This window comes from Pseudonaja textilis, chromosome 3, assembly GCF_049901715.1.
Source record: "Pseudonaja textilis isolate UNSWEBS1 chromosome 3, rPseTex1.2, whole genome shotgun sequence".
Taxonomy (NCBI): Eukaryota; Metazoa; Chordata; class Lepidosauria; order Squamata; family Elapidae; genus Pseudonaja; species Pseudonaja textilis.
Window position 1 is genome coordinate 194,936,101 of NC_141992.1, and position 24,164 is coordinate 194,960,264.

General features: G+C 43.2%; 1 protein-coding gene and 1 long non-coding RNA gene across 25 annotated transcripts in view; one reads left to right on the plus strand and one right to left on the minus strand.

Moving 5' to 3' along the window:
• The window catches only part of PTK2 (protein tyrosine kinase 2), a 210,428-nt gene that overhangs the window by 30,806 nt on the left and 155,458 nt on the right, over positions 1-24,164 (minus strand). For 17 of the 24 annotated variants that reach the window (XM_087931783.1, XM_087931779.1, XM_087931772.1 and 14 more), the window contains 3 exons: positions 20,806-20,917; positions 9,430-9,516; positions 3,381-3,518 (listed from right to left, as the gene is read on the minus strand). In XM_087931783.1, coding sequence (XP_087787909.1) covers positions 3,381-3,518; positions 9,430-9,516; positions 20,806-20,917 — 337 coding nt within the window. The remainder of the gene's footprint in view (positions 1-3,380; positions 3,519-9,429; positions 9,517-20,805; positions 20,918-24,164) is intronic. The other 7 variants (XM_087931786.1, XM_087931788.1, XM_087931787.1 and 4 more) reach the window with 1 other exon arrangement.
• Positions 592-23,774, plus strand: LOC148126480 (uncharacterized). The gene is made up of 2 exons (XR_015743329.1): positions 592-662; positions 23,330-23,774. It is a non-coding gene; the product is annotated as an uncharacterized LOC148126480 (long non-coding RNA).

Genomic DNA, 24,164 nt, shown 5'->3' on the forward strand with positions numbered 1-24,164 from the left:
TTTTTTAATATCACGGCGACCAAAACCGGACACGGTATTCCAAGTGTGATCTTTCTACCAGTGCAGTATAAAGCGATAATAGCTTTTAGATTAAAATTAAATGCCGCCACGAAACCAAAACTTTGCTAACCTAATTCAGTAGTAACTTCAATAATTAATGCAAGGATTTAAAAGCAAGTTTGGGTAACAGAAAAGGTTCATCACACAGAAAATATGCTTCACAAAGAGGCATACATTAAAAACACAGACTTTTAAGGTAAAGAATGGTTGGAGATTTCACCTAATAGTGGACTTCTTTGTATTAGGAAAACCACAGATGACTCAGGTAGCAATTAAGTCAATGCTTGGCATTATAATCCAGTGTTCCCAGGACTGGCACCCCTTGATATCTTGACAACGATTTCCAAAATTGCTAGACAGTATGACTGATTATTGAGAGCTCTAGCATTGATGCATCTCAAGGTCATGAAGTTGTGAAGCTAGCTTCACACAATCCACACCAACATATACATCTATTTACTTTACTGAAGTTTTTGTGGCACCCCAAACAACCCTTCTTTCACAGCAAGGAAGAATTTCCACATAGATCATGGATGATCAGCAAACATTTCAAATGCTTTCTGCTGATCATCACAGACTTCGTATGTGAAGCATCCATGTATGTAAGTATTCTGTAATGCCTGTTTGTTGTGATATGTGTTTACTGCATGCTGTGACAAATTATGGAAAACAAGGAGCAACTCTGAATTTAGAGTTGAAACGGGTGAAAAATGCGTAAGAAGTAACTTTTGTCTGTCTGTCTTTCTTTCTTTCTTTCTTTCTTTCTTTCTTTCTTTCTTTCTTTCTTTCTTTCTTTCTTTCTTTTTCTTTCTTTCCTACGTGAGTGTGTATGTATGCACGCACACAAACCTCCACGTGAGTCTTTACCCTGCAGAAAAGAAGACGCCAGAAAGGCATACAAACGGTATGCTAAAATGGATGTCCATCTTACTCGCTTTGAGAAACATCTGTAATAGTTTTCTTTCAAATATTTTTCTTATTATATCTCTCGGCTGAAAATGGCATTTGGGGAAGCAAACAATAAAATACAGATTTTTTTAAAGCCCTAGCTGGTTTTAATTATGTTTTAAGACCTGTGTAGGGGATAGCCAACTTAAATGCAGAGTTGGGTTTCTTTCTTTCTACTTTGACACTTGCAAAAAGCACAAGAAAAGAAGTAACAACAGCCACCCAACTAAACTTTCTGTCCCCAAGAAGTATCTTTAAATGTTAATCAGTGCTTGAATGAGGTTCTTACCCTACTGGGAAAACAATACAAATGGAGATATTCGTTTTCTTTGATGGTAGCAACAGTGACAGTTAAATAGAAAGGACCTTAACAACCACAAAAATCTGCTTAATATTGTTTGAAACAGGGTGGATTTAAATTTAAATTAATTTAAATCACTAGTAAAAAGGCTTGATTTAAAACAAGTTGATCTACATCATAATTTTTAAAGAGCAGCCGTCATCTCTGCTGTAAAATTGTATGAATGCACTAATGCAATGCATGTTATCCCAGCTTGCAGAGCTTGGGTCACTGAATGAGTTTACCAAAAATGTAAATATTGCAGAATATACAGCCTCCTGCTACATAACTAAGCTCCATTTCATGCTGAATAAACTAAATTATTAATGTATCTTAAAAAGTAAACTATCTCTAGAGAGATTTTTATTCCAAAAGCATTTTATTAAAATAAATTTGATTAAAAAAAAATCCGATTTAAATTTTAAAAATCCATTTTTATTTTTTTTAAAGAAACCTTGATTTTTATCCACCCTGGTTTGAAGTGGCTTCACCCCAATTTCTGCAATGCTTTATACAAAGCATAACCAACTGCATCCAGGAATGGTCCCAGAGTTGAAGAAATCATTATGACAAAAGAGTCACACACTGATCCCAAGTCAATAATACATATCCAGAACGGCTGAAGTTTCAAATTACATTAGAAAGTATGCAGAAACAATCCAACAGGGAAGATAGTTGAACGGACATCTTATCATTGTCCATTACGTGGTGGAATCAAAGCTGCTGGTTACCCAATCAGCCATCCATCACCTGCTTTTATAATCCACGCAAAGGTCTGACACACTTTGTGATGAATCTCACTTGTCCAAGTGTTGTCTCCATGCCTTCAGAGCGAGGATGGGCCACTATGGCCCCTTTTATGACCTGTAATTCCTGAGCCAGACGTGTACAGTCCACAGGTGGTCGAAGGGCCATAGCTGCCCATCTCTGCCAACTTATAGACTTACATCACTGCTACAGTAAAGCTTCTAGTGAATTCTAGCTTCTGCTCAATCATGCTAATTCCAAATTTTCCATCAACATGATTCCACCCATTTCACTGCCACCAACATCATTTCCAAAATGTTTTGGGTTCTGTGCAGTCTTTGAATGTCAAGTAGACACATCAATCATAAGTGCTAACTGAATTCAGAGCATCAAACATTTGGGAGAAGGGCAACTTCACTGGTCTTGCAAAAGATGTAAGCCACACCAATTCTAGCAGAACTGTAAAAATTTCCTCCTAGCTAGACCACAATAATCTACATGACAGAAATAAACTAAAGCTGTCTCCTGCCAAATGAGGCAACAAATATCAATAATGACATACCCACACTTCAGGAGTGTGGTTCGACAGGTGTAACAACTGGTTCGGTGAGCGTGCACTTTGCGCGCGTGCGCAGAGGGTTTGCTACTGACCTTCTGCAATCCTGCACTCTTCCCTGTGTATTTAACAGCTGACGCATGGCAATCCGCTGTGCCGCGCGAAGCAGCTGATCTTGAAAACCAGGAAATAAAGGTCAGAATAGATCGTCAGAGCTGAACCGGCCTGAATATCACCACTGCCACACTTGCCATGGAAGTCATGAAACCTCAACACTGTCTCGAAATTGGACGTGGATGAATAATGAGCCACAGGAAGAACAGAATAAGAGAGTTGGGAGGGACCTTGGAGGTCTTCTAGTCCAACCCCCCCCCCCTGCTGAAGCAGGAGACCCTATACCATTTCTGACAAGTGGCTATCCAGTCTCTTCTTGAAAGCCACCAGTGATGGAGCACCTACAACGTCTGAGGGCACGCTGTTCCCTTGGTAGTTAAAATTATTCCTAAATAGCTCTTTGGGATGGGCTAATTTGACAGTCCACCTGAGTTCACAGGAAATATCCGTGAGCAGACCCACCTCAACTTCATCAGAAAGGGTAACTGACAAATCTAGGTGGCCCTTCAATTCCCCCGTAATATTTAAGGAATATAATAAATGCATCAGCACAGAGATACATCAAAAAGAGGGAGGGGGGAAAAATGGTCTGTGAAACAACTGGGTGGAAATTACCTCCACGTTGGGTTGCCACATGGATATTTCTTGAGACCGATGGTTCCAGGAATCTGTCTGATCCAAAAGAGAGGCTTGTCCTTGATAAATGCTACCTGCCAGGGTTGGAATTCCATGGGAACCGGGATAGCCTGAAACCTACCAAAAGATACAGACAAATGCTTCAGGACGTTGTGAAGTCTTCCATCAGAACTCCCCAGGCTGTAGGAATTTATAAACAGAGGCAGTGGCAGGAGAGGTATGGAAAAATAATTGGGGACGGTGGGGGGAATAACGGGCATCGTTGCTTGCAATCAAAACGTGACGTGTGTATCTAATCACGCATCCAATACTTAGCCTGGCGTTAACCAAACATTTATTTCCTGGGGGAGAAAGGATTGGATTTATTGTTTTATTTTATTTTATTAAGCTTATCTGCCGCTCCAAATTTCAACCGACTTTGAATGGCTCACAAGCCTACCATTCATAGACAAGATTAAAACAGCGAAAGAACTGCTTGGCTTCCTGAATCCCAAGTGGGTTGGGATGTACCCAGCTTCCCCGAGGACGCTGTTTCAGAGAAAGGAGACCAAGATCAAGAAGGCTCATCTTCAAATGACATTCCTAAGAGAAGGGAACCCAGAGGCAGCCCACTTTTTCTGGTTTTAATTGGAAGGCAGAAACTCCCGGGAGCAAAACTTCTGTAGTTATCGAAGTCTTGAGAAATGAAGGGTTTTTAAAGGTGGCAACCAACAACCCGAGGCGTGCTAATATCTAACTGTAGTATCCTACGCTAGCTAGAGCTTCTAAGAATAGAATCGGAAGAGCAGGAAGGGATCTTGGAAGGCTTCCTCTAGTCCAAGCCCCGGCTCAAGCAGGAAACCCTATGCCGTTTCAGACTAGTGACTATTCAGACTTTTCTTAAAAGCCTTCAGTGGAAGCACCTACAACTTCTGAAGTAAAGCTCTTCCACTGGTTAACTGTCCTCGCTGTCAGAAAATTTTTCCTTATTTCCAGGTTGAATCTCTCCTTGATCAGTTTCCATCCATTGTTCCTTGTTTGGCCTTCAGGTGCTTTGGAAAATAGCTTGACCCCTTCCTCCTCTCTGTGGCAGCCCCTTAAATATTGAAACCCTGCTATCATGTCTCCCCTGGTCCTTCTCTTTACTAGACTAGCCATGCCCAGTTCTTGCAACCTGTCTTCATATGTTTTAACCTCCAGTCCCCTAATCATCCTGGTTGCTTTTTTCTGCACTCTTTCTAGAGTCTCAGCATCTTTTTTATAGTCTGGTGACCAGGAGACTGAGTTCTAGTCCTGGTGTAGGCATGAAAGCTGGCTGGGTGGCTTTGGGCCAATCACCAGGAGACTGGGAGTTCTAGTTCCATCTGAAGTGCTGAGTGACTTTGAGCCAGCCCTAGGAAGCAGGCAATAAGAGATCCCTTTAGAAACCCTGCCAAGAAAATTTCAGGGGCCGGTCCAAGGAGTTGTCAAGAATCAAGATGGGCTCTTAAGCACACACAGGTATGCCATATTTCTCATATGGGCATCTTGGAACATACTGGAATACTGCTATCAGTTCTTCTTTTCTCTAAACAAGCCATACCCAATTCCTGTAGCTGTTCTTCATATGATTTAGTCTCCAGGCTTTTAATTGTCTTAGTTGCTCTTCTCTGTACTTTTTCCAAAGTCTCAACATCCTTTTTTATAATGTGGTGACCAAAACTGGATGCGGGATTCCAGGTATGGCCTTACTAAGGATTGTTTATACAACCAAGGATCGTAGTAGCCTTTTGGGCTGTTGCCACACGTTGCTGGCTCATGTTTAATTGACCGTCCATGAGGACTCCAAGGTCCTTCTCACACAGTTACTGTGGTTTTCACAGTGCTTTTCAAGAATATTCTCAGATGCGATGTATTGCTGTAGTCCAAATGAGAGATGAGTTAAAAAGAGTCCCCTGTTCCCCAAAAGGTCATAATTGAAACAATAGATGAGATTCTGCAAAGATCCTCTTGGCCACAGCAAGACTTGGGAGTCCAAGAGGACCTACAAACCATGAGCCAGTTCAGTGTACGGCAGGGCTGTCAAACTCCTGGCCCATGGGCTGGATGCGTCATGCACTGGTCACGCCCCGTTTAGCAAAGGGGGGGAAAAGTCTCTACACATTACATGACGATGCCATGACAATGTGAGTTTGACACCCCTGGTGTAGAGCATAACTGGAGACCATGGATCCTTACAGTCTAATGGCTTCTGACTCCATAACTACTCGCTGGAATGAATCCTATCCTAGCCAGGCACTACTGGCAGCTTCCGAGGATTTCAACAGCAACTCAGTTGCATCCCCTGTTCAACTTGGGGTTCAACTGGACATCATTGGCAAAGTGATGGTACCTAACCTCCTAAAGGTGACCTCACCCAGCAGTTTTACACCATCGCTAAACTGGAATGAAGAAAGCAACAAACCACAAGAGACCCCATGATAGAGGGCAATTGGATTCAATCTCTGTCCACCAGCACTATAAACTGGAACCATCCCATTAAGTTGGGACAATTACTACAGAAGAGTAGCTCCCATTCCCAAGTGCTGGCCCATAAACATGTCTTGCTCATTGACCTCAAGAGTCACTGAGAGGGGGAAGCGGGATCATGGAAGTTTCACTCCCACCAGAAGCCACCCACAAGTATAATCAATAGAGTTTTAACTGCCTTGTGTAACCTTGAACCCAGACTAAAAAGAGTCAAGGTCATCTACTTCCTTCTGGCCAGCTGTACTTGAATACCTACCACTTTCTCAACAACCATCCCCCCCAAACTGAAGGTTGAATACTAGATTGGGGTCCCCAAACTTGGAACTTTAAGACTTGTGGACTTCAATTCTCAGAATTCTCCCGCCAGCAAAGCTGGCGGGGGAATTCTTAAAGTTGAAGTCCACAAGTCTTAAAGTTGCCAAGTTTGGAGATCTTTTTGGACTAGATTGTAATGCTTCAAGTCAACAGGGTCACGTTGGTTTCTTGACAGGAGGCATACCAAGATCCACCAAGGCTGGAGGCAACCACCTTCTTACTCAAGAAATCATTTTCCACGGCATGATCCATCTTCCTGTCATCTGCCTTAGAGGCTTTCGCAAACCCAGCATCATCAGAAACCTAGCCCTCTTCATTTGAGCATGATCAAACTCATCCTAAATAACCCCACAGGAAGTTAAATCTCAGTCAATTCCATAGAAACAGCCCAGCTGGCTTCCAACTCAGGCAAGATCGTAAGGAACTTTTTCCACCAGATACTCCAAATATTATTCGTAGAACACCAACAAAGGCTATTTTAGCCCATCCTTGCCTAAAAGGGTTTGAGTCACTATATAAAAAAAGTAGTAACATTAAGAGTGGTGAAACATTCATAGGTTGCTCCTTTTTAGAGGTAGTCCTCACCCAACCACCACAACCGAGAACAGCAACTCTGTTGCCAAGGTCATTAAGTGAAACATGGGATCATGCCAGATTTATCACATCGCTTAATGACCTGCAGTCTTTAAGAAAATCACGACAGTTGTTTAATGAGACGTCTCCATAAGTTCACTTGTTGAAAGCCAGTTGCGAATGGAAATCAAATTACTGAGGGGATACTACAATAGTAGTAAATTTGAGAGCCAGTCCAAAAGATGTCTATGGGGATTCTCAGTCATCCAGGTCATGGTTGTCCCAAAGGTGCTTATTCTAAAAGGCAACTGGACTTTCTGGTTTTTTTTTTTCTTCAAAAACGTTTCACTTTTCATCCAAGAAGTTTCTTCAGTTGTAACCAGTACTGAAGGAGTTTCTTGGATGAGAAGTCGTAAAGCTATTTTGTTCAGCACATCGTAACTTCAAATGGTCCTTTTAACAGGGCAATTTACTCAGCTTCAGTTGGATTAGTTCTTTGTCTTCCATTAGTGAAGTTCTGGGTATCTTTTCTGTCATTTCACTCCATTTTATCTAAGGCAGCCACTATGTTCCAAGAGGCAAAGCTTCCAAGAGGCAAAGCTCACCAAAACCGTAGGGACTTCCCCAGGCCCCCTCAGAAATCATCAAGTGCCTTGTTGTTGTTAGTTACAAAGTTGTGTCCGACTGTCGTGACCCCATGGACAACGTTCCTCTGGGCCTTCCTGTCCTCTACCATGCCCTAGAATCCATTTAAGCTCATGCCTACTGATTCAGTGACGCCATCCAGCCCTCTCATTCTCTTTCATCCGCTTCTTCTTCTTTTGCCCTCAATCTTTCCCAGCATTAGGCTCTTCTCCGGTGAGTCCTTCCTTTTCATTAGTGCCTTAGGTTGACTAAATAGGTGTATCTTCCTTACAGAGGTTGGCACAAGTAGTCAACTTCAACTGGGATCCGATCTGCAACTTTCCACATAAATTAAATTCATTATGACCACCAGGGACTACCATGGCTGCCATGGTACTCCTGAAGAGCTTCTGACTTTTCAACCTCATACTCTTATGGTATTAAAACTTTCAATATACAGATGATATACAAGCACATGGTGTTCACGAAGATCAGGGGTATCCAACTCTGGCAACTTTAAGACCTATGGACTTCAACTCCCCAAATTTTTCAGCTAAATAGCCAGCCATGCTGGAGAATTCTGGGAGTAGAAGTCCACAAGTCTTGAAAGGTTGGACACCGCTGACTTAGATCAATTAATCTTACTTGATCTAAGTCAGTGGTATCCAACCTTGGATACTTTAAGACCTGTGGATTTCAACTTCCAGAATATAATCTGAAAAGTTTACAAATGTAGAACAGAAAGCTACTAAATAGCTGTTTCCAACTAGCTGGAGAACGTTCTATCATTTCTTCTAGTAGGAGAGTATTTTAAAACAAAAGGCTGGCTTTAAAATGTACAGGCATGCTTTCAACGCATTACAGGACTTGTGTGCAACAATTGTAAGAAATCCTCAGCTAATACTTTCTACCAAAAGGAAAACGATTGTTTTTTTCTAAAAGACTCTGAAAGGTATACAAAGAGGCACAATCTTAATCACTTTCAAGTCTGTGTGACATTTGCAACTTAGCACATGACCAAAGAGGTGCAATTGCAAATTCTTTGGATAAAACAGGCGTATGAAAATCCCTTATTTCATGTCCTTCAACCTGGACTTGAGGGGAAAGGTCTGGACCTCTAACTTATGTCCAGGTAGTTCTCAACTTACAACCAGTTGCAAGAGCACTAGAAAAAGTGACTTATGACTGGTTCTTATATACTTATAACTATTGCAGGATCCCCACCACCATATGATTAAAATTTGAGCCTTTGGCAACCGGCATGTTCTAACCGTTAAATGGAATCCCAGGGTCCTGGGATCACCCTTTGGGACCTCCCCAGCCAGCTTCCGACAAGCAAGATCGTTGGGGGAAGCTGGATTCCCTTAACGACTGCCATGTTTCACTTAACAACTACTGCAATATGCTTAAAAACCATGTCAAAAAAAAGGTTGCAAAATCGGGTGTGACTCCTTTAATAATTCACCTTGCTTTGCAAGAGAAATTTTGATCCTCATTATGGTCGTAAGTTGAGGACTGCATGTAACAACTATCATATTATTCCTCTTAGGGCTGCTTTTTTCAGGGCTATACATGCTCCTTCAACATCTTTCACAGGGCTCAATTTTTAATCCCCTGACTATCCCCAAATGATTCTTAAAGGACCTAGGACTGGGTGAGCTCTCACAGATCTCTACAAGCTTTGGCCAAAATTATGACTTTCAATGCAAAAGAATAGCAACATTTTAAAACACATGATGGAAAAAAATCCTATTAATTGAAGTTAATATTAATTAAATGTTATTTTTCTTCCCGCCCTCAGCCCAAAGAAGGGTGTACTTTAAATTATCTTCAAAATACTTCATGATTACTCCTAGTCCACACTTATGTTGGCTTCTCCCTTAATCATCTGAATCATATATCTATAAACCAAGTATAATTAATAAATCAAAAAACAATCCCCCAACGTACATAATATGATTCTTTCCTCCTATAAACACTTAGCATTGTGAAGTATTAAAGCCATGGAAGAAGGGTTGTATTGTTTTACCTGGTAGTGATTGGGCTGTATCATGTGCTGTGGACTGGGATAAAATCCTTCACTTGATCTTGGACTAGGATAACCGGGTCTGCTGGGCTAGAAAATGAAAGAAATTAAGAAATCAGCAATACACAATCTTCTCCCGAAGCGGGACATTTTAAAAAGGATGGCATTAACAACAAAAATAAATAAAACCCCAAACCCCCCCCCCTCCCTCCCCCCTCCCCCCTTTTTTTCCCTTTCCTTTTCTTATACCCACCCCCCCCCCCCCCCCCCAAACCAAACCCCAAACCCCAAACCCCCAAACACAAAAAAAAAAATATACAGTTATGTTTCCCATCTTAATTTGTACAACGCAACCATCTCCTGGATTATTACAATTTACAGAAGGCACAAATACTTTTAATACGGAAGCCGGAACTAGAAAATAGAACATAGAATGACAAAGTTAGAAGGGACCTTGGAGATCTTCTAGTCCAACCTATATATACCACTTCAGACAAGTGGCTCTTCTTCAAAACCTCCAGTGACGGAGCAACTGCAAGCTCTTTCACTGATTAATTGTTCTGTCAGGAAATTTCTCTGTAGACAAGCCCATGTCTAGATCGCTTTGACAATGGCAATCTTAGGACTAACAATAATAGGAAAAACATTACATACAGTAATGTTTTACTACAACAAAGAAGAACTATGTAAGAATCTGACACCATTCTGTCCACTGGAATAAAATTTTGGGGAGCAAAGAATCCTCACCTTGCTATGGTGGTTTAGCACTGAAATAAATAAATACCTGTTCGGAAAACATACTTTGGTGATCAATCTGGATAAATGTGGCAATTAAATCCCTGTGTCGGTATGTGCTCCTTTCAAAATCCAAGAAAGAAATACTCAGACTCCATGGTTCAGAGCAAAGTTCTTCTTTTACTGGAAGATGAAAAGGAAGCTACAAATGGAATTCGAAAGTGAGAATTTGGCGCATGAGATCACACATACAAAGAAATGGAATTGTTCCACCCCCAAAGTCCAGAAGTCTCTGCCAATTAAAAGTTCGAATATGATCATGTGAGCATCTTCAGGTAGTGATGAGGCCTCTGTCCGTTGACCTTGACATATTTTGATAAGACCCGCAGCTGCGCAAAAGGATAGAGGCTAGGAAAGAAATGGAAAATTGGAAAGAAGAAATCCCCCCTTCTTCTGCCCACAGTAAAAGAATGCAAAACACCTCCAGCTCTCTTCCCCCACAATTACCCCTCCCCCGTTGCTAATGACAGCCGAAAGAAGTAAGCCTAGTAGTAGAGATACTAAGGGAGAAATAAAGGATAATAGTTGGGGTACCGAAGAGATCTTGAGGCTGACATTCGGACCCCCTAGAAAAAGGACATTAGTCCCTGTAAGAGAGAATAAAAAGATATGTTAAGCATTGCATACATTCTTATGGTTTATCAGGATACTTAGTATAAAATTTCTTTAGCAGGTCAGGAGCCCTAACGTCTTTTCGTTCACCCACTCAGCATGAGAGGGGGAAATGTTTCAGGCTACAAGATATTGTAGGCGACCCTCCTTTTCGAGAGTCTAAAATCTCTTTAACTTCAAAATGTTGTTCACCCTCAATCAACAATGGGACGGGGGATCAGTCTGGGTCGGTCTCCAATGTACAGGTGTGTTCGGGTTTAGCAGGCTGACATGGAAAACAGGATGAATGCGACGAAGAGTCTTTGGTAGCGTCAATTGAACTGTCACGGGATTCACAATTCGCTCAATAGGAAGGGCCCCACATACTTAGGGCCTAACTTTTTGATCTCTGAGTGGTTTGCAGATACTTGGTTGAGAGGAATACTTTGTCGCCTACTTGATACGACTGTTGTGGGGCTCTTTTCTTGTCTGCAAACTTTTTATGGGATTGATGCGCTTCGTCCAGAGCTTTGCGAGCGACTGGCCAATTGCGTTGAAGTTGAGATATCCAGTCATCCAATGACTGGATATTGGAGTTCTCGCGAGGAAGTTCAGGTATGGGTACAAAATCTTGTCCGTGGCCACTTTGAGCGGGGTAAAACCAGTGCTGCTGTGAACGGAGTTGTTATACGCTACTTCGGCAAAAGGTAGCAGGTCCACCCAGTTGTCTTGCTGATAATTTATGTAACATCGGAGATATTGCTCTAGCACCCGTTAGTCCTCTCGCAGGCCCCATTAGTTTGGGGGTGGTGGGCGGAGCTTAACCCTTGGGTGGAGCCTATCAACTTCAAAAATTCCTCCAGAAGTTCGAGGTAAATTGAACTCCTCGATCTGATATTATACGTTCAGGAACACCATGCAGTCTGTAGACGTGTATAATGAACAGTTTGGCTAACGACTTCGCAGAGGAATCTTGGTGCAAGGTATGAAATGTGCCTGTTTGGAAAACAAGTCGGTCACCACCCAGATCACCGTGTGCCCAGCACTCTCAGGTAAATCTACTATAAAGTCCATAGAGATTTCCTTCCAAGGGGCAGTTGGCCTGGCCACATTTTGCAACAGACCTGGCGGCTTACGGGAGGTCTCTTAGCTGAGGCGCAAACTGGGCAGCTTGCTACATAAGTTTCAATGTCTTTTTCAAGAGGGCCACCAGAACTGCCGTTTCACTAGGTGTAAGGTCTTCACGAAACCAAAGTGACCCGCTGCCTTGGAATCATGAGTTTGTTGTAATACTTGGCTCCTCAGTGTTTTAGGTACATACAGCTTCGCTCCCATCCAGGCTAACCCATCTCTAACAGTGCAGTTATTTGCATTTGCCTGGAACCATTCATCTGTTTTCAAAGCTTCTTTAAATTGTTCGATCAAATCATTGGACAGATCTGCCTCTTGTTTCTTCTTTGCGCCCTGGTGACCACTGGTGCTGCCAGCTGTGTGGTGGGCACAATCGGACTTATCACTTCTTTTCGAACACTGTTGTATTGTGGCATCCTAGATAAAGCATCCGCCATAAAATTCTTTCCTCCTGGGATGTACTTCAGAAAGAAATTGAATCGTTTGAAGTACTGGGCCCACCTAACTTGCTTAGGAGATAGTTTCGAGGCGTTTTTAAGGCCTCCAGGTTTTTATGATCAGTCCAAACCTCAAATGGGTACCTCGCGCCTTCCAGAAAATGCCTCCAGGTCATTAGAGCCCAGCAGACTGCAAAAGCTTCTTTCTCCCAGACAGCCCATCTACGTTCAGTGTCAGTTAATTTACGGGATGTGTAGGCACACGGTTGTAGTGTCCCCTTCTCGTTTAATTGAAGTAAGACCGCTCCTACCGCTACATCACTTGCATCAGCTTGGATCACGAAGGGGACATCCATGTCCGGATGCTTTAGCACTGGCTCGGCAGCAAATAGTCTTTTTAGCTTCTCAAAAGCGGCTTGGCACTCCATAGACCAATTCAACGGCTGGCTAGGCTTTGGCCGCTTCTCCCTTTGTTTTTAGGAGGTTGGTGATAGGCATGGCTATTTTAGCAAAACATGGGATGAATTGCGGTAAAAGTTAGCAAATCCAAGGAAACTTTGAAGTTGTTTTCGGGTTCTTGGTGGGGCCCACTCTAATACGGCTCGTACCTTCTCTCGGGTCCATCTCAAGACCCTCGGGTGAGATACGATATCCCAGGTAGTCAATCTTTTCTTGATGGAACTCACATTTGGACAATTTGGCGTACAATTTGGCAGCGCGCAATTTGTGCAGCACGGACCGTACCAGTTTCACATGTTGGTCTCTGGTCTCCGAGTAGATAAGGATATCGTCAAGGTAGACCAAAACCCCCTTGTATAAATGTTCGTGGAGCACTTGGTTGATCAATTGCATGAAGACAGCTGGTGCCCCCTGTAGGCCAAACGGAGAACATTGAATTGGAAGCAACCTATTGGGCAATTGAATGCAGTTTTCCACTCGTCTCCCTCTTTAATTCGGATTCGGTAATAGGCCTCCCTCAAGTCCAGTTTCGTGAAGATCTTCCCCTTGGCCAGGTGAGCCAACATGTCCTTCATTAGAGGAGAGGGGTACACATTTTCCACGGATACCGCGTTCAAATTTCGGTAGTCCACCACCAAGCGCTTGGAGCCATCTTTCTTCTCGCGGAACATCACAGGGGCCGCCACTCGAGGTCTGGCAGGTTGGATGAACCCTCGTTTCAAATTCTTGTCGATAAACGATCTCAATTCCTCTAACTCCTTTGGGGTCATCGAATACATCTTTGGTTTTCGGTAGTGTCACCCCGGTAGAAATTCAATGCTGCAATCGGGTTGACCGATGGGGAGGGAGCTCATCGGAGGCCTCTTCGCTAAAAACTTCTCTTAGGTCCCAGTACTCTTTCGGGATTTTCTCCTCCCCTTCTATGCGTTCGGCCCTGTGGAAGCTGTCTCAGCAGGGGTTTGGGGCTTGGGATGGGGATTCTCCCGGTTTAAGGGGGTTTGCTCCTCTCTCTCCTGGAGGTTGGTCAGTACGAATCCGTATCCACCCTTTCTCCAGTTTACTTGGGGATTCCATTTCCGAAGCCAGGGCAATCCCAAGATTAGGGAGTGTTCCATCCCGGAGCCACAATAAAGCACAAGGTCTCGCTGTGGGTTCCCATGGTCATCTCTAAGGGCTCCGTTATAAACCGTGCAGGGCAACCCCGCTTCAGACCCATCTAATTGGTAAAAGGATATGGGCGTTTTCAAATTTCTCAGTCCAATGCCCATGCCTTTAACTACTTTCATGCTAATTAGGCACCTCGTGCACCCGAGTCCAATAAGGCCAGCATTTCCCCCTCAGTACCCGAGGTGGGCACCCTTAATTTAATTGGAATGGTAAGGGGGCCCGGTTAGGACTTACCGAGACGTCATCTTCCGAGTCGGTCTCACTCTCGTCGGGAGGAGTCGGGGGTCCCAGCTCTTTTTCCGCTGGGGGAGTGACTTCTACAACCTCCCCTATTGTTAGCCCGGTTTCGCGAGGCCTGGTTGGGGAGGATCGGGCTTCCTTCCAGGGCCCCGTCCTTTTTGGATCTGGTTTGACTCGACAATCCGCAGTTCGGTGGCCTTCCTTCCCACAACGGAAACAGGCAGTGGATTTGGCCCTTGTCATCACCCCTCCCTTCCGGGGCTTAGGGATCTCTCGGGCGAGGAGGGAGCATGGTGCTCCATGCGGAGCCTCCTCTGCGTCTACTTCGGGCTAGATCTATTTCCACCTCTTCCGCTAACAGGTACCACAACTGCAAGTCATGGGGATCCCTTCTGGAGATGCATGTGGTATACCTCTTCATTTAGGCCATCTTTGTAGGCTTCATTAGAGCTTCCTGGGACCAGCCTCGAATGCGATATGCCAGCTGTCTGAACTCTTGGGTGTAGTCAGCAACTGATCTTCCCCCTTGAGTTATGGTTTTCATCCTGATCCTGGCCCTTCTCTCTGCCAGAGGGTCTTCAAACCTCCTCCTCAAGGCAGTCATAAAAACATCAAGGCTTCGCAGTTGGGGGAGTTATCATTATACAGAGTCACCACCCAGTCAGCTGCCATCCCCTCCAGGGTTCTGGTAACACATCTTACTTTGGCTGCTTCAGAGGTGAACTCCCTTTCATATTCTGCCATATAGCTTCCAACCTGCACCAGGAAAAACCCCAAGTCCTTGGGATTTCCTCCAAACTTCACATCTAAGGAGGGCGGGTGGCGTCTTCTAGGCATTACCCCTGCTGCTGGGGCTCCCAGACGGGAGCTGGTGGTTGCACCGGCGTGGGATGGGCCAGGGGGTGGTGGCAGCCCGACTTCCCCAGGCTGAACTCGCTCTCTCTTCCCCCTCATATGTTGGAGCCCTGCCGGGTTTCTCATAAGCATCCTTAAAGCTTTTCCGGCTTGATCCAGCCTGCATTCCATCTCCTCCCCTGCCACAGCCGTTCCTCGCACCTCTTCGACTTACAGTGATTCCAGGAGGGGGTCTTGGATTTTTCCATCCAACTCCTAACGACCATCTGGGCATCTCGGTTGGAGTTTCTTCCAGTGTAAGGTCAGCTAACAAATCGGTGGCTGGCATCTCTGGTAACAGCATTTGCTGCCCCCACAGCTCCTGCTCATCCTCCTCGCTGGCTGGAGATGACATGATGTGAAACCCCTCGGAAGAAAAATTGGTGTTTTCTCGGGTGGGCTGATGGGGTCTTTCGGAATAATGTCGGTATGTGCTCCTTTCAAAATCCAAGAAAGAAATACTCAGACTCCATGGTTCAGAGCAAAGTTCTTCTTTTACTGGAAGATGAAAAGGAAGCTACAAATGGAATTCGAAAGTGAGAATTTGCGCACAGATCACACATACAAAGAAATGGAATTGTTCCCACCCCCAAAGTCCAGAAGTCTCTGCCAATTAAAAGTTCCGAATATGATCATGTGAGCATCTTCAGGTAGTGATGAGAGCCTCTGTCCGTTGACCTTGACATATTTTGATAAGACCTGCAGCTGCGCAAAAAGGATAGAGGCTAGGAAAGAAATGGAAAATTGGAAAGAAGAAATCCCCCCCTTCTTCTGCCCACAGTAAAAGAATGCAAAACACCTCCAGCTCTCTTCCCCCACAATTACCCTCCCCCGTTGCTAATGACAGCCGAAAGAAGTAAGCCTAGTAGTAGAGATACTAAGGGAGAAATAAAGGATAATAGTTGGGGTACCCAAGAAGAGATCTTGAGGCTGACATTCTGCCTCTGCAACCCCCCAAAATCTATGGTTGGATGTTCATCAATAACAATATTGTAGTGGAACTGGCTTTTATTTACAAGTATGCCTTGACTGATGACCCGGAATTATAATTTGAACTCAGAATTATAGTTGTAAGTCATTGGGGTCCTTAAGTAGGTCGCCATGTGACTGCACTCTCTTTTGTATTTTGGGGGCAGTTGCTAAGTGAATGCAATGGTTGTTAAGTGAACACTGTGGTCATTAAGCAAATCCATTTTACTTAATGGATAGTTCTGCTGGAAACTGGGAGCAAAGGCTGGAAACCAGCAAAAAAAAGTCATAAATCACAGTCACAAGACTGTGTAACCCTGCAAACTGCCACTAAAGGTAAACCAGCTTGTCAAACACCCCAAATGTGGTTGTGGTGACTGCAAGATGGACGAAAGTGGGTAAGTGTGCAGCCATCAGCAATAATCTTTTTTTTTGGGGGGGAGCTCTGCTGTAACTTTGAACGGTCACTAAGATAAAAGTCATTAAGTGAGGACTGCCTTATTCCAGATTTTGGGAGTACCACCAGCATTGAATGACGGAGTCCAAGGAACATCTGTCCGGAAAACAGTCTTTTGTTAAGATCAAGTTGTCAAAACCCGATGTGACTTTGGCACAGCCGGAACATCGACCCAGATGGGAACCCCTGGGAGGGCTCCAGAGATTCCAGCGCAGCCTCCTCCCCACTACTGGGGGTTCCGCATGTGTCTTGGGCCGCCATTCCCATTGCCAAATTGGCCAGGAATAATCTGGGAAGCCACAGATAAGGACCGGTTCTTCTTTGAATTCAGCATCTCCTTTTCCATTGGCTCATCCTAAACTTTACTGGGAAATTTCAGGGCGGATGAAATTGTCATCCAAGAATCCAAAGCGGAAGAGAGAGAAAGTATCTTTTTTGGAAGACTTTCCTTTTCATCTTAATCTCAAGGAAAAAAACAAACAAAAAAAAACAAAAAACAAAAAAGACCAGCAAGCTGCTATGTGCTAATTAGGTCTTACCGCTCATTAATCAGAGCTTTCAAAGGATCTGGTAACGTTCTTTTCTGAGAAGCTGTAATTATGCTCAAGAAAACTACTAAATCCGCTCTGATTATTTCTAAGAATTCAGCATGTAAGGCCTTTTAACAATGCCGGCTGATAGACACGGCAGCCCGCTGTGATAATTTGCACCATTTATTTGCGTTTGTAAATTAAGAATGCAAGCCACTTTTCTTTTCCTTTTTTTGCAAAGCACCAGAATAAATTGATATCGATAGCAAAGATAGCCAGTAACAAGATTTCATTCCTTTCAATGCATTGCTTATTTTATCCTAGAAGGAAGATAGTATTTTATTAAAATCAGACTAGACCAAAAAAAAAAAAAAAAAAGGTTACAGAAGAACTCAGTCACAGCTTCCTCAATGTTGATCCAATTCCTTTGAAATAATTAAAGAACCCTTTGAGGACGGAGGGATGCCCCAAATCCCTGCCATCCAGGACAAAGCTCCAATTTTAAATTCTTACAAAGCGAAGAAAGTTATTACCCACCCCTCTCCTAGAAGAATGAAATATTTTAGGAAATATTTAAAAAGGCAGGATAAAATATTTCCCCTAAAAGAGAAATAAAAAACTTAAAGGAAACAGAAACCCAGCTCCCTGACCCCAGCAGGTGTTTTGGTGCCCATTGAGAAGGATTGGACCAGTCTATCTGCAAGACAAAAGACTCCAGCTCCAGGGTTTAAGACATATCCCTCCAGGACATAATAGGATTATTATGGGGCTCACTGCACTGCAAAATTTCCTAAGGATATTGCATCACCCAGCAAAGTTCAACCAAACTTATCTCAGACAAACTCCTAGGATTTGTACATAGCCCCGTGGGAGTCTGACAGCAGCCAATAGAGTACATATGCTTGCACAGGAACAGGAAGCTCAAGGGCCCAAGAGAGGGTATAAATAACCCCTCTGTCAACTCCATGTGTTCAGCTGCCCAGGACCTCAAACCCGTGGTCCTGTCCATCAGTAAACCATCTTTCCAATCAGCCTCCATGTTTCCATTGTGTTTCTCACCACTTGGAACTGAACCAGATGGATATTTCTTCCAAAAGGAGGTTAAATTGATCTTACCTACGGTATAAACGCAGTCTATTCTGAACATCAGCTACGCAGCGAGTTAACACAACATTTTTCTCAGACGGTTTTAAAACCCTTTTAACTAAAGATGCCAGGGCTGAACTGAAGACATGTAAGCATGCCAAATAAAGGAAGTCCTCACTTAACAACTGCCCCGTTTAGCAACCATCTGAAGTTATGACAGTGCTGAAAAACTAACCTTACATCCAAACCTCGTATTTATGGCACTAGGAATGTCCCTGTGTTCGATTGCCACTTGCTCACCTCCAACTGCACAAGTATGGAATAGGTGGCACCTGGTTCAACAGCACTATCTTGTGAGAGAGATCTAGGAGTCCTGGAGGACAATCACATAACTGTGGGCCGGCATTGTGCTGAAGCTGTCAAAAAAGCCAATGCAGGCCTAGGCTGCATCAACAGAGGGATCAGGAGCACATTCAAGATCACATGAATTTTATACTGCACTGGTTAAGACCACACTTGGAATACTGCACCCAATTTTGGTCACCACACTCCAAAAAAAGACGTGGAGACTCTAAGAAAGAGTGCAGAAAAGAGCAACCAGGATGATTATGGGACTGGAGGCTAAAACATATGAAGAAAAGTTACAGAAACTGGGCATGGCTACTCTAGAAGTACCAGGGGAGACAGGATAGCAGAGTTCCAATATCTGAGGGGCTGCCACAGAGAAAATAAGGTTCAATTTATTTTCCAAAGCACCTGAGAGCAGGACAAGAAGTAATGGATGGAAGCTTATCGAAGAGATTAAAACTAAGGAGAAATTTCTTGACTATGAGAACAGTCAATCAGTGGAAAGGCCTATCTTCAGAAGTTGTGGGTGCTCCATCACTGGAGGTTTTTTCAAAAGATACTGGACAGCCATCTGTCCACATATGGTCTCCTACTTGGGAAGGCTTTGGACAAGGTCCTATCCAATTCCATGATTCTGTATTCTGGTCCAAGCAGGATTGTGCACGAAACAATCAGGATGATGATGATAATGTGGAACACTTCTGCTGAGATTGAACAGAAGCATTCAAAAGTAGCCTTTACAGAAAATGGCCAGTTTAACGCTTGTCACACGTCTCTCTCTTAGCGATTTTTCAACGGCTCTCAGCCAAAGCCTACTCTTCATCCATAAGGAGCCTTATTTCTCTAGTAAATCTTGGTGAAAATCAGGGAGGCTAGTTCAAAATGGAATGATGGTGGAACTCAATATCCTTGGTTCTGGTGTTGTTCTTTTTACTGGGCCCTTGCAGACACAAGGCCCTCCTTGTCATGTACCTGACAAGTTATATGAAGTAAAACTATAATTGTAAATATATTGTAAAAAAATTGTAAAAGATATAATTAACATACATATATCAAATGGGGATGTAAGTATTTCAAAACTTAAATGTACAGAAAAGAATACAATTTTCATAGTATTCAGAGTAGGAAAAATCTTTTCCAAGTGTCAAGCAAACTCAGAGAAACCTGGCATTCCAACTGAAAGATTTTCGGTCAGAAAGCAGGCTATTTTTGACTTGCTTGTATACCCCCATTCCCAGTCTTGCATCCTTCTCCTCCCAGTTCGTACCCCATCCTGTCCCTCCCTCTGCTCTGGATTTTATCTCACATTCTCTATTATGTATAGAATGAGAAATGAATTCCTGTGATTCCACACGGACTCCTATTTGCCTGGCAAACTTATGACACACTGTTTCTTAAGAACCAAGTTAAAAGTGCCTACACAAACACACTTCAAGATAAGAAAACGGGACACAAATTATCAATGAGCAACTACACCAAGGGCTTCACCTCTCAAAAGACAAAGCTGACAAAACCAAAACAGATATAAACCAAGCCTCAGAGCAAACAATCTCATTCTTCACAGAATAAGGATTTCTCCCAGCATGGAGTAGAGAATGGAAGGAACTAATTCCCTAGGATGCCATCAATATATGTTTATGGACATCAAGAATTCTATTGGTCATTTATGAGATGACAAATAAGACCCGAAAAGGCAAAATAATCTAAAGATTGGATTCCCTCCTGGCAGGAGAAATTGAAATGTAGAGAAGAATTAGCAATCTGGTTCAACATCACAAAAACTACACTGCTATCAGAAATAATCACTCTATTATTATTTTTTTCAAGCAGAGCTAGACCTCCTTGCAACAACAAATAAAAACCATGCCAGAAAGACTCCCCCACCCCAAGTTACCAAATCTTTACAGACAGTGACCATTGTTTGTTATGGATTGTTGGTTCCAGTTTATCAACCTTAGCTGGGTAATCATTATTTAGGGGGGTTCCTTGGTGCTCTCTGAGCTTGGCTGTTTTCTTGCAGACATTTCATGAAAACGACCATGCTCAGAGAGCACTAAGATCAACCCTGAGTTACAAATATTCTCTTCTATTGGTAGTTACTTGAGTTTAAAACAAGACTGTCGCTTGAATGTTAACGAAAGGGAACTTCGCTCTGTACGTGGACTCAGCATTGCTGATCCCGTGAATTTACAACCCAGCAGGACAAAAGCACTTCACTCTCTTTGAGGATAAAGGACATGAGATAATAAAAAAAAAAACTTCACTCCAATATTACCTTGGGAGGAGCTTCATCGGACCCTCCGGAATCCCAGGATACGGTGACTTGTCGCCTTGATTCCATCCTTATTCGCTCCTCCTGCTGCAGCTTCTCCTCCTCCAGGATCGTACTAAGGGGGAAAGAAGCAGCGAGCGGAAGATAAATGACATGATGCCTCAGAATATAATAAATGTGGGTCCTCCGGCCTCCTCCAAGTGCATTCCCCAAATCAGGGGTTCCAGACTGCAGACAAGCCAGGAATGCAGTAGACAAATAGGTCTTCTTTTTTTCTTTCAGACAGCAACCGAAACGGTTAGACTTTTTGTAAGGTTATTCGGGAGGAATGGGAGATGGGGGCGGGTAGGTGGGAGTTGGAGGGAATTGCATGCCTTTGCAAAATTAGCAACTCGGCATTGAAACGTAAGACTTTCAAACGCTAAACCCACATACCAGGGAAAGATATTTTTAGAAAGTTATGAGCAATTCCCAAAGAAGAAAGGAAGGAAGGAAGGAAAGCTGTTTGTATGAATGGATGTATATCCCATCCCTTTCGATTTAAAAAGCTGTAATAGAGCAAGGGGAAAAGATATTTGCTTGAAAGACATGAACACCGAAAATAAGTTATTACTGAAACACAAAAAAATCTTCTGACTCTCTTACAGTCAGTCACAAATCTACTAGCAAATAACCTCAATTATTTTTCTTAATTTTTTTTTTTTGAACAATTGAAACGTTCTCCTTAAAGAAGCAGAAATGTAATAATTGCTTTGTGGGGAGAGGGAGGGAATCTACTTTTAAATACATTTAAAAAAAAAAAAAACTTTAGTTCTCAGGTAACTTACCAAACTCTCTTCCTGCCGTGCAAATTAGCCAACTGGATTACCCATCGTGAAAACCTTGAGCTGTAGCTTTCCAGATTTACTAAGCATTACAGAACCCTGCTCTGGGTAATCACGGGAGTTTGAAGCTGGTCTGATCATTTCCACACGAGCCTCTTCTCCGGAGCTGCAAGCTAGTCAGCCTGGCACTGGAACAACTACTGCGCTTTGGATGCCAGTCAAGACTTTCTACAAGCTATTTAGGATTTAGATCTTTTTTTGTCTGGTTCTCTAAGGCAGGGGGTCGTCTCCAACCTTGACAAACTTTTAAGCCTGGAGGACTTCAACTCCCAGAATTCCTCAGCCAGTTGCTGGCTGGGGAATTTGGGGAGTTGAAGTCCTCCAGGCTTAAAAGTTGCCAAGGTTGGAGACCCTTGCTCTGAGGCACAAAAGGAACAAGATAAGCTGTGCAAATCCTCTTTACCAGATCATCCTCGACATGGACATGTCATGACAGCCATTAAGCGAAATAGTCTCGCTTAACAACCCTACTCCTTGCTCTCACTCATGTGGTCATTAAAACAAACACGTGGCTTGTTAAGTGGAGAGCACAAGGTGCCTTAGAGAGGGAGGAGAACCTGGGAAGCCTCGTCCAGGCCCAGGCCCAGGCCCAGCGGCCCAGCGGCCTCCAAAGTCTCCCTCATCCCACAAGATACACTACCTCAAGAAGAGTGGCATCAATAATTTATTTTTATTTAATTGTTAAATGTATTGGCCACCCATCTTACCGCAGCGGAACTCTGGGCAGCTTACAAGGTTAAAAGCTATGATAGTGGTGTTCCAATATTTGTGGGGGCTGCCACGAAGAAGAAGGGAGTCTATTATTTTCCAAAGCCCCCGAAAGGAAGGACAAGAAGCAATGGGTGGAAACTCATCAAGGAGAGAAGCAACCTAGAGCTAAGGAGCTAATTTCCTGACAGGGAGAACAAATAAACCAGTGGAACCACTTGACTCTTAAAAAGTTGTGAATGCTCCAACCCCGGGAAGTTTTTAAAGGACAATCGTTTGTCTGAAATGGTACAGGGTTTCCTGCATGAGCAGGGGGTTGGACTAGAAGACCTCCAAGGCCCCTTCCATCTCTGTTACCCTGTCAAGGCAAGTCCAGTTTCAGATCCAAACCAGCTGAAACGGAGCCAATCCTCAGATGCTTTTTTCCTCTGCTCCGACAAAGAAGAAAGCGTGACATGGAAGCAACTGTGAGACGCTGTGGACTGTTCCAAACCAAGGATGGAAAAATAATCACACCATCTGTCTTTGGGTTAAGCACTTGAAGTGTCAGCTGGGAACACCTCACCATCCAAAGATGTTCCTGACTACCCTTTTTTTACATCTGTTTAGAATGCACCCCCTTAGCGTTAAAAGCCCGAGAACTCGCAGGAGGTTAGGAAAGTCCAACTGAATCATATTTTCCCAAACAGAATGTTATTTGTAGGACAGTAAAAACACGCAAGTCAAAGGGCATGTCATGTCATGCAGCTTGCAAATCTGCCAGAATTTTAAAAACAGCTTCAAGACATTCCCTCGAAGTTTAGAGATTTTAAAATATGAAAAATGTATGTTCAAATAGGAATTTCACTATGCTGGGTAACCTTCCCCCCGCCGCCCCTGTGATCTTAAGCAAATTCTTCTGTTTCGACAACATTTTTTTTTTCAATCTCTTTCAGACGCTTACGGTGAGGTAGAATGATGGAGTTCGGAATGGATGGAAGAAACGCCAAAGCTCCTCTTAAAACTGTTTACTCATCTCATCACAGAGCATTGGAAGAAAAATAGAATCCAACTCTCAACAATGTGCATGAAAACAAATCAAATCATCTAAGTGAAATAGCTCTTTGGTCACTTCTTAAGAACCTCCAGAAATGGAAATGGCACCAAGGCCATGGCTAAACCATTCCCAGCTTACTAAGTAAAAAAAGATAATTAAGATGGAAAGTTTCTATCCATATTTCACCATTAAAAGAAATAAAACTTTTAATTTACCACTAGAAAGAGTTAAAAAGCTTCAGAAAACTTTTGTGCCTGCCCCCTGCCTCTATAATTCCTATAAATGGCCTGGCAGATTTCAAAGTGGAACATGCAAGATTATCAATAAATAAAAGCTGAAGGCAATTCTTTCCAGTGGATATTTTATTTAAGCCAATTTACCACAAGTTGGGCTGCAGTACAGCAAGTAGAAATGCACTTTGGAAACTTAGTGTAATATGAGCTTGCTTATTGCTAGATTTTATAGACCTTTTAAAATCCGAGCATTTCTGCACAATGTCCCAAAGGTGCTTTTTCCAAGAGGCAACTGGACTTTGTTTTGCCTTGAAGACGTTTCGCTTCTCATCCAAGAAGCTTCTTCAGTTCTGACTGAAGAACTGTCAGAATTGAAGCCAGAACTGAAGAAGCTTCTTGGATGAGAAGTGAAACCTCTTCAAGGAAAAGCAAAGCCCAGTTGCCTCTTGGAAAAAGCACCTTTGGGACAACCAGGACCTGGGATGACTGAAAACCTCCATA